Raw genomic sequence first — 14,076 nt, 5'->3', positions numbered from 1 at the left:
TCACAAGGTGAAGCTAGCAGAAAATATTTTCTCTGTTCAGAATTCTATTGACCTCATTTTCAAAAGAGTGTGAAGAGGGAAAGGACTTGTTTCTTTTTTGGTTGGTGTTGTTTTTTGGTTTTGTTGTTGTTTTTTTTTAACAAGTAGAACATGAAATAACTTTTTTTTCTTAATGGAACACTGTAGGGAAGGGAACTTTGGCAATTAGTATTTCCCAAGTGTCCTCATGCTGCATATTACATACACATATACATACTTCAGCATTCTGTCTAAACTACTAAGTGTGTGTAGTTGTAGCAGCAACACCTTCCACTGATGATAGAGATTGTGCCAACAAAAGATGTATCCTGAGGCAGTTGATAGTTGTCTTCTAAATTAAATGAGCTGTGCTAGTAAGAGCCTGAGCAGCAACATTTGCATTAAGGCTTTTATTAGAATATACAATGAAAAAAAGAAAAAAAAAACCAAAACTGCATCCCTCATCTTCCCACCAGTACGGCACTGCAACATTTTCTAGTATGAACTTCTGTCCTTTTTTGTAATTTCTTTTGTCTGACCAGGAAGATATTTTTGTACGACCTTCTTATTTTTGAATCATGTATTTACTCTATACCAGTGTTGCAGTTTTATTTTAATGGTAAATAGAACAAAAGAAGGCCTTTTGCATCCACAAAACCAGGGTTTTACTAGGTAGACAGTCCACTGGGTATGTCCTCTTAGAGGTATCTAAGCACTCTACACTAGGCTTGCACAGCTGAGTATACACCTCAAATGCATGTCTCTATAGGGTAACATTAATTACTTCATTCACTTTAATAAATTGCTAAAAGTATATCCTGAGGCATCATACAGTGAAGTATAGTCCTACAACACTTCAACTGGGTCCTACAAACAATACAGATGTAATGCAGCCACCTAAGAATGGCTGTAGCCCTTGTAGTTGGACAGGGCATTAAGCTGATACAGCCTTACTGCTTTGAATTCAGGTTACCCATATCATTCTCCATTGTTTAATATTCCAGCCCTTTTTCAGAGTGTTGAAGACCTAGGCACCTTTTTTTTTTTCCTCTTTTGAGGGAGTTGTTCAACAAAAAGCACTTCAGAAATAAGTGGCCTGAATTTTTAAGTGCCTGAAGCATCTAAAAAGTCTAATTTTAGGGTTTTATTTTTAAGTGTCTTGGGTGCTGTTTCTAGAGTTCTCCAAAAAACTTCATCCAACCCACCATGCAGACTGTTTTTCCTACATTCATCTTATTAATCTTGAGGTTCCCACTCAATTTCTTCACACCAGTTCAGCACTGGAGGTGCTGGTGCCTTCCTGCCTGCTGAGCCTGCCATATGGAAGAGCTATTTATCCCCCTCACTGACTCTCCATTTTTTATTTCATTTCAACTAAGCACCCAACTTGCTTTCCATTGCCTATTCCTATCAGTTCTTCTCTTTCTTTACCTACTTTCCCCCCCAATTTTAAAAAGGGCAACTTGACTTACTAAGTTTGGAAAACACCTGAAGTGTAGTCAGTGGGAAAGATGAAATGCAAAATAAGTATCTTGTTTATAGCTGTCTAAAGTAGGAGCAATGCTGATGGAATTTTAAAATTTCTTGGAATTACCAGATATTCCTTCCTCATTACTCAATCAGTTTTGGAAGGTCTGGGTAAATCTGTGTGCACATAAGGTGGCACAAAAAATCAAAAATATTCTGATGCTAGAGAGCTTTTAGAAACACAACCTCTTAGACAATTTCATGTGTCTACTCACAGTAGCTGCAAGCATACACAAACTGCTACAATTTCTTCTGCAAAGCATATGTGTTCAAGGTAAATGCTCACATCTCTGGATCTGCAGAGTCCGAGTTATAGATCTCTGAAGTGCTTCCTGCATAGTCAAATCAAAAAACCCCATGCATTTTTAAAATGCCTTAGATTTTTTTTTAATGAATTGATAAAGTAAAACTGGTTACACATTTCTTACACATAATTGTCTGTTGCATGGCTATTTAATAAAATGGACAGATGTTAACAAATTCAGCTAGGCCCTGAAGTAAGTTTTAATTTAATAGACAATGTGATTCAGCCAATTCCATTTAAAAGCACGAACTGTCTATATGCCTAAGTTTAACATAGATGTGATACTTTTTTTATGTGTTTGAACTCAGTTGTCATATCTATAAAGTACTTTACACATCATGATAATTACTTAAAATAAATTCTTAAGGAGCAAAAGAGTAAGATGAAACACATTTGGCACTTGTTAGCTCAAGCTCTGTTACTCGCTGCCATAAACACTGTTATTTGCCAACTTGTTCTGAGGTTAATGTAACAGAATACTAATTTTAAAATAGAAGAAAAAAGTCAGCTGAGAGCATTATTTTCTAATATATTTTCTTAATCCATTTACTTGATATTGAACACAGGTTATTTTTAGTAGAATGACATGAAAACAAGGATAAAACAAGGTAAACTTCTGTGTAATTGTATCAAGTCAGCAATAGACCTAATGCTTGTTATGCTGTATAACAGCCGACCATACACAAAGCATCACAGGAATCTGGGGTTTTTTTTCTATTTTAAAGTGTGGGTCTGTTACAGGTGTGCCACTGCATTCATCCTCAGTAAATAACAAATAATTTGATTAGATTTTAACTATTAGAAATTATTTTTGAGATAAGTCACAGAAAATTTGTTTTAAGTTAAGAAGGTGATGTAGGTGATAAATTAACATGTGCTCTAAGAAGATAATTATTCTTTCAGGTTACCAAAGCCATAGATTCAATATTGGAACAACTCAGTCAGTACAGTAAACATGTTCATCTGGTATCAGTACTGTGCTGTCCAAGATCAAACCATTCAATTTCACAGTCATCAGGAACATGCACCATCAAACATTTGAGAAGATACAGAGCAACTCTTGTCTCTTTAATTTGCCTGTCAGCAAAACTCAAACATAATGCATTATGCAGTAATACTGGCTCTAGCAACTTAACCTTTGTGATTTAGACAAGTCACATAGACAAGGTTGTATGTATAAGAACAGAAAACCAGCACCTCTCCCATACTGGGTCAGTCCAGATGGCTCTGGACTCTTCCAGTGCTCTGTACGAGGATGATGGAAGATGATATTTGGAAAAAACACACAAGTTTGGCCACTTTCTGTGGTCTGTTCCCCTCACACTTCCCTAGGGTCTACAACTGTTGTTCACTAACATCAGCATCTGTTTACAGGCAAGCTGCCTACGACTGCTGTTGTCTATGGACACACTGTCCATGTTCCATCATGACAGGCAGACAGGGAGTGGAGTATCCATCCCTGGAGACTGTCAAAACTCAGTAAGATGAAGCCTTGGCTGTTCTATCTGGCATTGGCTGAGGTACTGCTCTAAACAGGACACCAGACTATACAACCTTCAGAGGCCTTTTCCAGTCAACAAGTCTTTCAAATAAGTGCTGCACAATATTCAAACAAATCATTCAAATGTATGAACAACATTCTATTACTCCATCACAGAGGTTACATCCTGAGCAATTAGTGCTCAAACCTTGTGATCACTCAAAGCACATATAGATTGGAGTTCACATTATAAAGATTGTGTAAAGAGTCCCAAAAGAAACTGCAGTGAGTCAAATTTAACAAGTAGATAAACCTTAATGAGTAGTTCCACATGCAGACTGTGTTTTGGGTGCTCACATAAGAATAGTCAACTATGGTCAAATTGGCAATAATGTGCTTTAATACTGAATTAGATTCAGAACTCATTTTGATGATGTGGTGGATTTGTACTTTCATTATTACTCTTACAAAACCCACAACACATTCCAAATCCTGTTTCATGCATAAAGCAATCTTGGCTTATCTTTGATATTCTTGTTAGATCATTTGGAGAAAAGAGGAGAAAAAAAACATCACAGAGCAAAATTTTTGGGCATCAAAAAATGCAAACACATACAGTCACTCACCACTTAAAATAGAGACTCCATTATTAAAATGGGTAGATTGCTAATGAAGTTTCCTTCTTTAAAAGGAGCATAACTTACGATGACAGCCAGTTGCAAGGGATCAGACACAACAAAATGAAAGATGTCTAAGAAAACACATTTTTCATTATCTTTTAGACAAGTTAAAGACATGTAAATAGTTCCCTTGAAGCACAAGAAATGATCACATTATACTGCAATAATTCAATGGCTCACAAACTGTTGCCAAGCTATTGGACAAGAGGTAATGGGCAGAAATTGATGCACAGGAAGTCCCATCAGAATGCAAGGAAGAATTTCTTTACTGTGAACCATTTCTTTACAGGTGACCATGAACTAGAAGAGGTTGTCCAGACAGGTTGTGGAGTCTCCCTCATTGAAAATATTCAAGAGCCATTTGGACACAATCTCGAGCCATGTGCTCTTGGATGAGCCTGCTTGAGCAGGGAGATCAGACCAGATGACCCACTGTGGTCCCTTCCAATCATGCCAAAAGGAGTGAAGCACAATCTCAAAATTATTTGTGGGGAAGCAGGCTGCAAAAGATGTTCCAAGGCGTCTAAAATGGTTTTATAAGACTCATGGAGATGCTGACAACCCAGATGAAGACCCAGAAAACCAAAATATTCAGAGAAAGATACCAAAAGGCCCCCTAAATAATTCTCCACATTCAGTATGCCTTCTCCCTCTATAAACTGGAAATCCTTTTTAATCAGGAACCTTCTAAACAATCTCTGCTGAAATCCCAATGCAATCCATTGTAAGAATAATATTTTTCCTAAAGCATTCCTTTCAAAATTGTTTTTATGCTTTCTCCGATACTTCTTCTTTTGGAATATATATAAAAAAAGAAGTAAGAAAAAAATCAGGTAAATAAAGCAGGTTAATTTTCTAGAGCAATTTGATATCAGAATTAAGATATAACTTATTGCTCACCGTGAGCATTTGTAAACACAGTAGCCAGCTACAATTAAGCAAAAGAAACAAACCACAAATACATAGTCAGACCCTGCTTTTTTAGCAAGTCTATTTGATTTTTTTCTGTGTAAGAAATCTCACCAATGGTGTAATATCTCTTGAGATCACTCCTCCGTGGGTTGTGCCTCTGGGTGTTTGTGGCATTGTCCTGCTCCTCCTCTGGAGCCGCTGTCGGAGTGGCAGGTGAAGGTTTGCTGGGCTCAGGTGTCTGAGCTTCAGCTGCCATTGGGTTGCATCCTGGCCCACTAATATCCACTGACTGGGACTTCTTCTTTAATCTAAAGGCAATTTAAGACAGTAAAGTATTACTAATCATCATTCTATACACAGATTATGTGGAGAATAACAGTGATATTCTACTATTCATTGTACAATAATTCATGCATGTCACAGCTGAACATGGAACAGCAGTGATAAATTAGGTCTTGCATTCATTTCCCCTTTCAGATTCTGCTAAATCAGTTACAGAACCCATCTCCCAGGTAGCTGCAAATAGCAAACTGCCCTCAGATCAGCCTGCAGAGCTGCTTGAAGGATCAGTTCCTAATCTTTTCCAAGCCAAGCTGCCCACCATTACCCTATCTTTAAGTGGCTTGATTTGAATTTCCACAGATGAGAGGAGTAAAATGAAATTAAATAATTTGCACAAAGTGACTGAAAATCTTGACAGAAAAGAATTGATGTATGATCTTCTGAATTCAGATGTAGCTCTACAACTGCATTTCCCATTCTGCAATATTTTCAACACATTGTTTCTCAAGAATCCCACTAAGCCAGGTATCATTTTTGTACTGCAATAGCAGTAGAAAAATGAAAATAAATTCCCTGTTCTGCAGAAGAAATTATGGTTCAACTCATCCAGGTACTGTATGAATTATTAACCACTATTCTTTGAGCCTGATCATCCAACTAGCTTTTTTACCCCTCTAGTTGCACACACATCCAGACATAACATTACAAACTGTGCATGAGTACATTCTGAGACATTGTCAAAATCCTTTTTAAAGTGGAGGCAAATGACATTATCACTCTCAACTCCTCCTCAGATCAAAACATTTTATCAGAGCTCTGAGGGAAAGACTTAACTAACTCAAATCCTACTTTGGAGTGGGGCGAGTACACCCCCATCACTGATTCACCATAATTCTGATATCTCCACTATCTCTAGCAACATAAAATAGAGGTTACTATGCTGCTAAAGTTAATGATTAGAGACAAATGACCTATTACAATAAAGTTCACAACATACACATTGGATTTTGTTAGTACTTTTCTTAGATTAGATCTCTATCAATGTATGCAGCTGACTACATGATTTGATCCTGGAAATAAAAGAGGTTTATGACATTGCAGTGAGATATTGATTTGAGAGTAAGAGATCATAACAACTCTGAAATTTGAAGCAAGTGAAGTAAAATGATAAAGTTCTCCAACGCTAGAGGATAAATTTATTAGCCTAACAATTTAACACTAAGCAGGCCCCTCTTAACTCTGCACTTCCTTATTTTTCAAACATTTTCTCCAGGTATTGGTTGCAATTAAACAGCATGGACTACTCCACTGAGAATGGAATCTGCGAGTTTAAGATATTAACTGATTAAATATTGTAATAATAATGACAACTACTCTGAATAGACTGGAAAATACAGAGGTCATGATCAAACTCTGGAAGATACATTAATGTATCAACATGTATGTAGAATATTATGAATGTCACTATGAGGGCAAAATAACTATACTCCTGCAGGATATTGCTTAGTCCAGCGAAAGGACTAGAGGTTAGAAAATTGACAGTTAGAAATTAAGTTCTTTGTGCCATTCAACAAGACTGCTTTCACCAGAACCTTTCTCTGGACTAGTCCAGGGTGTCTTGCATTTGAAGGAGTGGTTCTCAGCTCCAATGACTCTGCACAAACAGTGTGGGTTGACAAGGACATTTATTCCTCCTACATATAAGAAAGGCTGTACTGCATGATCTAGACAAATATCTCCAACAAGTGTATCCATAGGTCTATTTCCAGCCTCCAGTAGATTCTGGTTTATGGGTTTTCTGAGTTAGATGCTGTATCTTCAGAGTTATATTTCTTGGTCATTAATTACTCCAGAACTCATTTAAAGTTCTGAGGCAGGCAGCATCCAGCCTTGATGGTTTCTGGTTTAACTCTGCACTGTGTTCATACAGCAGTATCTTATTTTAATGACTTATAAGAGTGACATTATGAGAAACAATGAACAGCTACTGTTCCACATAAACCAGCTGCTTACATTTGCTCTTGCTGTTCAGAGCCCTACTGATATGGGAAGAACTTGTCACAGAGATAAAACCACCTTTACTTGAAGGGTCTTGCTCAACGGACCTGCATATGGAGTCAGTAGAGACACAACTTGGGCTAAACTAACAGTATTATGAGCACTGATACATATAAAATCAAAAATGGGCAGGGCATCATGTCTGAGTAAACATTATGTGAGAAGAAAAGAAAGCTCTTTTGCTTGAAACAATGTTCGTGAAACTGAGACCTTGTTTTGAACACTTCTAGCTTTAAGCCCTACGCCTGGTCAAATACATTTTCCTAAAATGAAGGCTGGAATATTTCATTGAATCATTAACAGTGAAATGGTGTTCCATCATAATGTCATTCTGCTACATTGTTGAATATGCCACTTCTGATGTGATATAAAAAGTCTATTCCTTACCACTAGAAACCTTTGAAGATTTAAAGGATTACTTTTGAGAAGAAAATCACTAGTTTTTAAGAAGTAATGCTCTACCTTAGGCCACAGCTTTCACCATGATTTCAGGGTATTGCTTCTGTGTTGTACAAAATAGCTGTGGGCAAAGAGGTTACAAAGTGTTTAGCACCTCTCCATAATCCTGAGGCCTGCAGATCAATAAGTGTACATATGTCCTGAATTATGCAAGTCTATGTTCTGCCCCAAAGGAAGACAGCAGGTGAGTGGAAATAAATTTTACAAATTGAAAAATACTGTTGTGATTTATATTTTCAGCTGTGTTATGAACACATTCTTCATCACCAAGGCTGTCTGAAGGACAGTCCAATTAATAAAGCTGTCTGGAGGTAGCTAATAAAGTAGCTTGCTGCACTGTGGGGAACACCAGATTGTTATTACAAATACACTGTCTATTCTTCTAGCATCACACAGGAATAAAGGGATAATACCTGTCATCTGCACAGCAAAATTTTCACATGGCCTTTTTCAAGTGAATTATGATTAATAAAAGACTTGGTTGAAATGCCTGTAGCAAATTAACATCAAAAAAATTTATCTATTTTTGCAATTGAGCATAATTTAAAAGCAAGACTTCCAAAGAAATAAGTACCAAAATTAACAAAGCAGGAGCATGACAGCCAAGCAAGTACACTTAATATTGTCAAACTCTTCTTGAGAGACAATGGTGACAGTGCTTTTGCTGGCAGGAAAGACAGAAAGATACAGGGTCTGAATTAATCCAGACTGCAATAACAGGGTCAGCTGAGTAGGACACAGGGTCAAGCAAGGACACAATTTTATGACAATGACTTGACAAAAACAAGCAGTTTACTCTAATGCATCTTCCTTCAGCACAACTGAAGTATATATATATACAGCCATGGCCAGCAAATAGCTTGAAAAAACACTGCAGTCTTTGAACTATATCTTCAGTAGACCACTATGTCTTGAAAGTAGGTCTGAGTTCTGCATGCATTTTGAAGCCAAGAGAGTGAATTCTCCTTAAGCCTGACCCTTCTCCAACACCCTGTTTTATTACTACCTTTGTGTTGCACTTGGTTTTGGGTTTTCTGCTGGGTTTTTTTATATATATATATTACAGCTACACCGTTGGGCTGAAATGATTTATTCGTTGTCAGAAAGGAATCTGAACATAAAATGCCTTGGGATCATATTCCTCATTCTTGCTTTGTTTCAGGCTGCTCACTTGTAGAAAAATAAATAAAAGATATAAGAAATACTGTGGGAAATCTTTTTTATCTTTTATTCTATGTATTTTGTAGCAGCCTTCACCTAACTTTTCAACAATAGGCAACACAGGCCTTTCAATATTGCCTGGTGTGACACAAAATGCTGCTGCTGCAGCCTCCCAGCTGACAGCCAGATAATGATGGCTGCAAAGACAGCACTGCACTGGTTGGGCTGGGAAATGCTTGTCTGACAGCAAGGACAAAGTCCTAACTTGACTGAGATCTGAAGTAGAAGGGGCAAAAATTTCCTTTTTGGCAGCTATCCAAACCATAGTAACTCTAAGGGAGAGAAAATGTGCAACAAAACTAAGAAAATCTGCATCTTTTGGGACATGTGGAACCCTGAGCTGGTTACTGCGGTGTCTTATGGCTACTGGCAGCTTCTGCAAATTATGGTTGTGCTGTCCTTAGGATGTTGGAAGAGACAGGTGCATTCCTAGCAAAAGTGGCTTGTTCAGAGGAGAAGATAACATGGAATAACTTTGAAGGACCAGTTGTTGTCAAGTAATCAGGATACAATGCAATACATCCTAGGGCCAAATCTGGGGTTACTCAGTTGCTGGTGACCACGTCTGGAAATACTGTGTTTGCTTGGAACACAGTTGAGGAGCACCTTGGTTTGACACAAGCCTGCTCAAACACACATTTGATGCACGAGTTTGTTCAACTGCACTATTCCTAATAAGCCATTAAAATCCAATTTTCTCCATTTTTATCCCACTGTATTTTCCTAGGACATACACTGCTCATCCCAATAACTCCAGCTGTTGAAAACCTTCTATTCAGTCTTGGTATGTCTGATCTAGTGAACAGAGGCACAAACCCCAAATCTGCCTCTCAGCACCCTCTGGTTACTAATCACTGAGGGTTTGCTCATTCAGCTAATCCAAGAGGAATGTGCATCTCCAAGCTGTGTGATATGACATCCCTGACTTGCTGTTGAACTTGCACTTTATTTCTCTGTCTTTCCTCTGCATACAACTGCAAGGTTTTCTACTGCATCTTAGAAACCACCTGACAGATGCTTTTACCTCCTCCTGCCCAGCTGGCACCCTGATCTCCCCAAAGCACTTCCCAGGAATGGGTCACTCTGAACAGTTTCTTACCAGTTCCCTCAAAAAGAAAATGTCATCAGGTGTTTAGTAGGCCATACATGTAGGAAGTCCTGGGGCTAGTGAATTACCCAGAAAATCTGTAGAATTTATGAGCATTAGGATTTCATTCCTGGTACTCACTATCACAATCCTATTCCATTCCTAGCAAAATCCATGCATTTTTTTTAAATATTGCTATGTCAAACTGCATTTTTGTAAAGCAGGATGACAAAAAAATAAGGCACTATTTTCTAAAGAGATCTTGAAAGCACATAAAACCATCGTGGCTGGCAGTCCAGTCTGAAATAAAAAAGAGAAGAAAAAAGAAAAAAGAAAAGAAAAAAAAAAAAAAAAAAAAAAGAAACACAAACTATTTATGGTGGAAACAAACAGCCATAAGAAGCATCTCAGGAGCTGGAAATCTGTACAGTTAAGTCTTTGCAAATTTCTAAGTAAAAATCCCTCAGTGCAACAAAGATTTGGAGGAAAGCCTAGTTCATTTTTATCTACCAAATACAAAAAAGCCCTCTCTGCGCCCCTTGTGACTATTGCTGATGTTTTACTACACAGTTAATAGGAGAAGCAAAACCTTTTGTTTGAATTGTGATGTTTACTCTTCAGAGATGCATTTAGTATTTTTGAATGCTCAGAAGAGCTAGTTATGAATTTGATTTCTTTGTAGCAAGAAATGTGATCCAAACTGATGTCAACAGCCAGGTTTTATCTGATTTTGAACAAAAAAATAGGTAAACTTCTGTTCTAAACCCAACCCTGCAAAGGTCTGACAACTTAAACACAGGAGAAGGACTAGCCCCCTGACATGTGCAGAGAGAGCCCCCAAGAGCTATTTTATTCTCCTGTGGACACACTTGTTGTCCCCCACAGCCAGGACAGAAATCTGCATTTGCTCATGGTTGGGGCATTTTCTGGTTGTTTTGGCAACTCAGGGGGATCAAGTAAAAGGTTTCTGTTCTGCAGTCAGGCTCCACTTACCATCTGACACTTCTGCATGCCTGCAGCATGAAGAAATGCCATGGAAGGCTGCTAGAAAACCTTTTGTTTAATGCTCTTGAATATGACCTGGTTATGGCTCTGGCCATCCCCTCCCCAAAGGAAGATAGCAGAATTAGACTGGCACAGAAAAAAGCCACCTGTGATGATGATGAGTTGGTTCCTCGTGGCGCAAGACAGAATAGACTGTGAGACGGAATTACCAGCAGGGAATCAGCCCAGGGATTTCTGCAGCCATCAGCAATCAGAAAGGGGGAGGCAAATGGTTTTACACTGGCAGAAAGTGCAGAAGAACCAAAGGAAGACAGGCAACATGTCTGGAGCAAACACAGCTAAGTATTTCTTTGAATGGTATAGATAATTGCATGACAGAAATAATAGTACAGACCAGCAGTATCACTTGGTAGAGAAAAGAAGGACAGAATCAGACAGAAAGCATCCATTAGAGGCTATGAAGCATGCAGGTACTTCAGCAAACAAATTCCTTGAGCCAGGGATTGCTGGAAGGTGGAGGTTTTTCACAGGGAAAGAGCCACTCAGTGCATGCTACTGTATTATCTCTGATTATTCACTACCAAGTACTGCAGGCAACCGAGTGCAACAAGCTTGCAATTCAAATCTGAATTGGCCATTATGAATTGCAGAGGAAAAGAAACCAAACACCACGAAGCAAACCAGAATATAGGACGGGGCTAAATCAATGTCTCACAGTAAACAAAGAAAAACCCACAGAAAAGCCCTTCAGCCTGTTCCCTCAATGTGTTGATCATGCAGCAGAGTTTTCAGAAAACGAAAGCAGCATATGAGATCATTTGACGGCACAAAGCAAACACAATGTGATCTTCACATGGGTGGCGATACCAAAGGATTAGGGATGAATCCACACCTACACAGCCCACAAAGCAATTCAGAGTGGCAGGTATGCATTAAGAACCTAACACTGAGCCCAGCTTCAGGGAAGAAAACCTTGCAGGCATGAGAGCTATGTGAAAAAAAAATAAAAATACAGGCATTTCAACATCATATTTTGTTTTATGCTCTCAGCATTATGTATTTGAGCAAGTAGAGGAAGCATACAAAACACCTTTTTTTTTTCCTTTATACACAATACCAAAAATTACCATGCAAAGACCCAGCAATTGTTAATCGTCAGAGCACCAGAAAGCAAACCAACACCACCCTCTCTCCATCTCCTCATCACCCTTATGGAAGTGGCCACAGCACATGCAGGAAAATTGCCACCATCCCTCATTCTATAACAAAGGACAATGTCAAACCAGAAGTTTTGACCAGGCTTCAGGGAGAAGATGAATGGTATCTAAATAATTGAAAAATAGCTTTTTTTGCTGTGTGGAACAGGCAACCCACACTCTTTTAACAAGATTTATAGACAAAGCTGGAGCTTCACAGGTTTCAAGGGCATATCACAGAATAAAGACTTACAAAAAGGAACACAAACCTTGTGATTATTCCTGGGAGCATGACAGCACTGCTACAGGTAAACCCTTGGAGGATCATTTACAGAAGACATATAGATTGGTGGCTGCCAGGTTAGATCCATGAATTCCAAGCGGGAGAATCCAGAATCCACTTGTGGTTCAAGTGTGACAAGGCATTCTCACTGCCTGAGAGAGAAGCGTTAGTGAGTCCACGGGCAAAGGAGTCAAAGTGCCCTCCACACCACACATGGGCCTGGAGATGTACATCCAGGAGGATGAGGCATGGCAGGAGTAGGGAGGGAGGTGATGGTGATGATGATGGAGAAGAAAATGGCAGCAATCACACTAAAAACATAGTGCAGCTCAAATAGTCATAGCATATAAAATTCATTCTTATTTTCCTGCCTAAGCCTGTGTGAGGATTAACAGCTCAAGATCATATGGCTTCTCTATGGCTGTATAATATTTTACAGCTGCTTTACATGGTGGAAATAATAGGCTCTGCTACTAAGGTTTGTGTTTTGTCAGGGATGAGAATTTCTTGATCTGTTCTTTCAGAATTTTGAGAGGGTGGGTTGCAATGCTGTACTATTTGCTGACAGATATCTTGATTCTGGACATGTTTTAGAAGAGATGTGTAAAGTAAATTACTATTTTGAATCTCACTATTTTGTTAATGGCTGCTATACTGTTATTTAAATAACTCCCACTAGTTCCATTTTCACAAAAGCTCTTCCAGTGCATTATGCAAATCTACTTCAGTACAATTTTCATGGGTCTTGAAATTTCCAGCTCTGTCATATTCAGCAGAGAAAAATTGTGCATAATGGTTTAAAAGTGATAATGATTTCTATTTTATTCTTATTTGTCTCATAAATGATGCAGGATTATATCTATTGCAGCTTTGTTTATAAGGATGGATTCAAACTGTCCAGACTATTTTAAGTTTATATCTCTAAGGAAAGTCTTTACTTCACCTGATTAGAAGTTTTTGACATTGCTTTATTATAGCTATGCAACCGGCACCCAGATCCTATTCCCCTGAAAATTATTGTGAGATTGTGACATGTGCTGTACTATGGAGGATCACATTCTACACTCCATCTTCTCTCCCATACACTGCACTGAGTTTTCAAGGGCCAGTGTATCCAGTGGTCTGGGAGCTACATGGTATACTCTTATACATACAGAATAATTTGCTTACAGTGAAACCATACAAACACGTAATATTTTTCCATGTAATTAACTTTGTCATAGTATCAATTATTTTCTGTGCTAGCTGCAAATAATTTATACATAAACAAAGCTGGTTTATCCATGGACTTTAATTTAGGCAATTGCATTTACATTTCTGATTCCAACCCTACGCTTGACTGTTTTCTGAGTTGTTTACAAGTCAGCTGCAATATCCCTGGGCACTTAATGTTCCCGAGATTGCTGTGCTATATGCAATCATAACATGCATATATTTATCTAGTCAAACTTAGAAGCAAAAGAGCCTTTTAACTTCTCAGAAAGATGGCAGAGAAGGTTGAAAGTTACAATGCTCTTACAGTACCACAGATTTGTGTCTCTAGTTCTACCACCAGAACGAATAA

The 14,076-nt window shown here is 38.3% G+C and overlaps 1 protein-coding gene across 4 annotated transcripts in view; it reads right to left on the bottom strand.

Moving 5' to 3' along the window:
- The window catches only part of OXR1 (oxidation resistance 1), a gene marked incomplete at its 5' end in the record, with an annotated part of 278,536 nt that overhangs the window by 138,531 nt on the left and 125,929 nt on the right, over positions 1–14,076 (bottom strand). For 2 of the 4 annotated variants that reach the window (XM_083874854.1, XM_083874855.1), the window contains 2 exons: positions 5,033–5,229; positions 12,499–12,523. In XM_083874854.1, the coding sequence (XP_083730980.1) occupies positions 5,033–5,229; positions 12,499–12,521 (220 nt within the window). Of the gene's footprint in view, positions 1–5,032; positions 5,230–12,498; positions 12,558–14,076 lie in introns of those variants that run through there. The other 2 variants (XM_083874852.1, XM_083874853.1) reach the window with 2 other exon arrangements.

Source organism: Zosterops lateralis (genome assembly GCF_965231275.1).
Source record: "Zosterops lateralis genome assembly, chromosome: 1".
Lineage (NCBI taxonomy): Eukaryota > Metazoa > Chordata > Aves > Passeriformes > Zosteropidae > Zosterops > Zosterops lateralis.
Note: the sequence above shows the minus strand (reverse complement) of the source record. Positions and strands in the feature narration are given on the sequence as shown.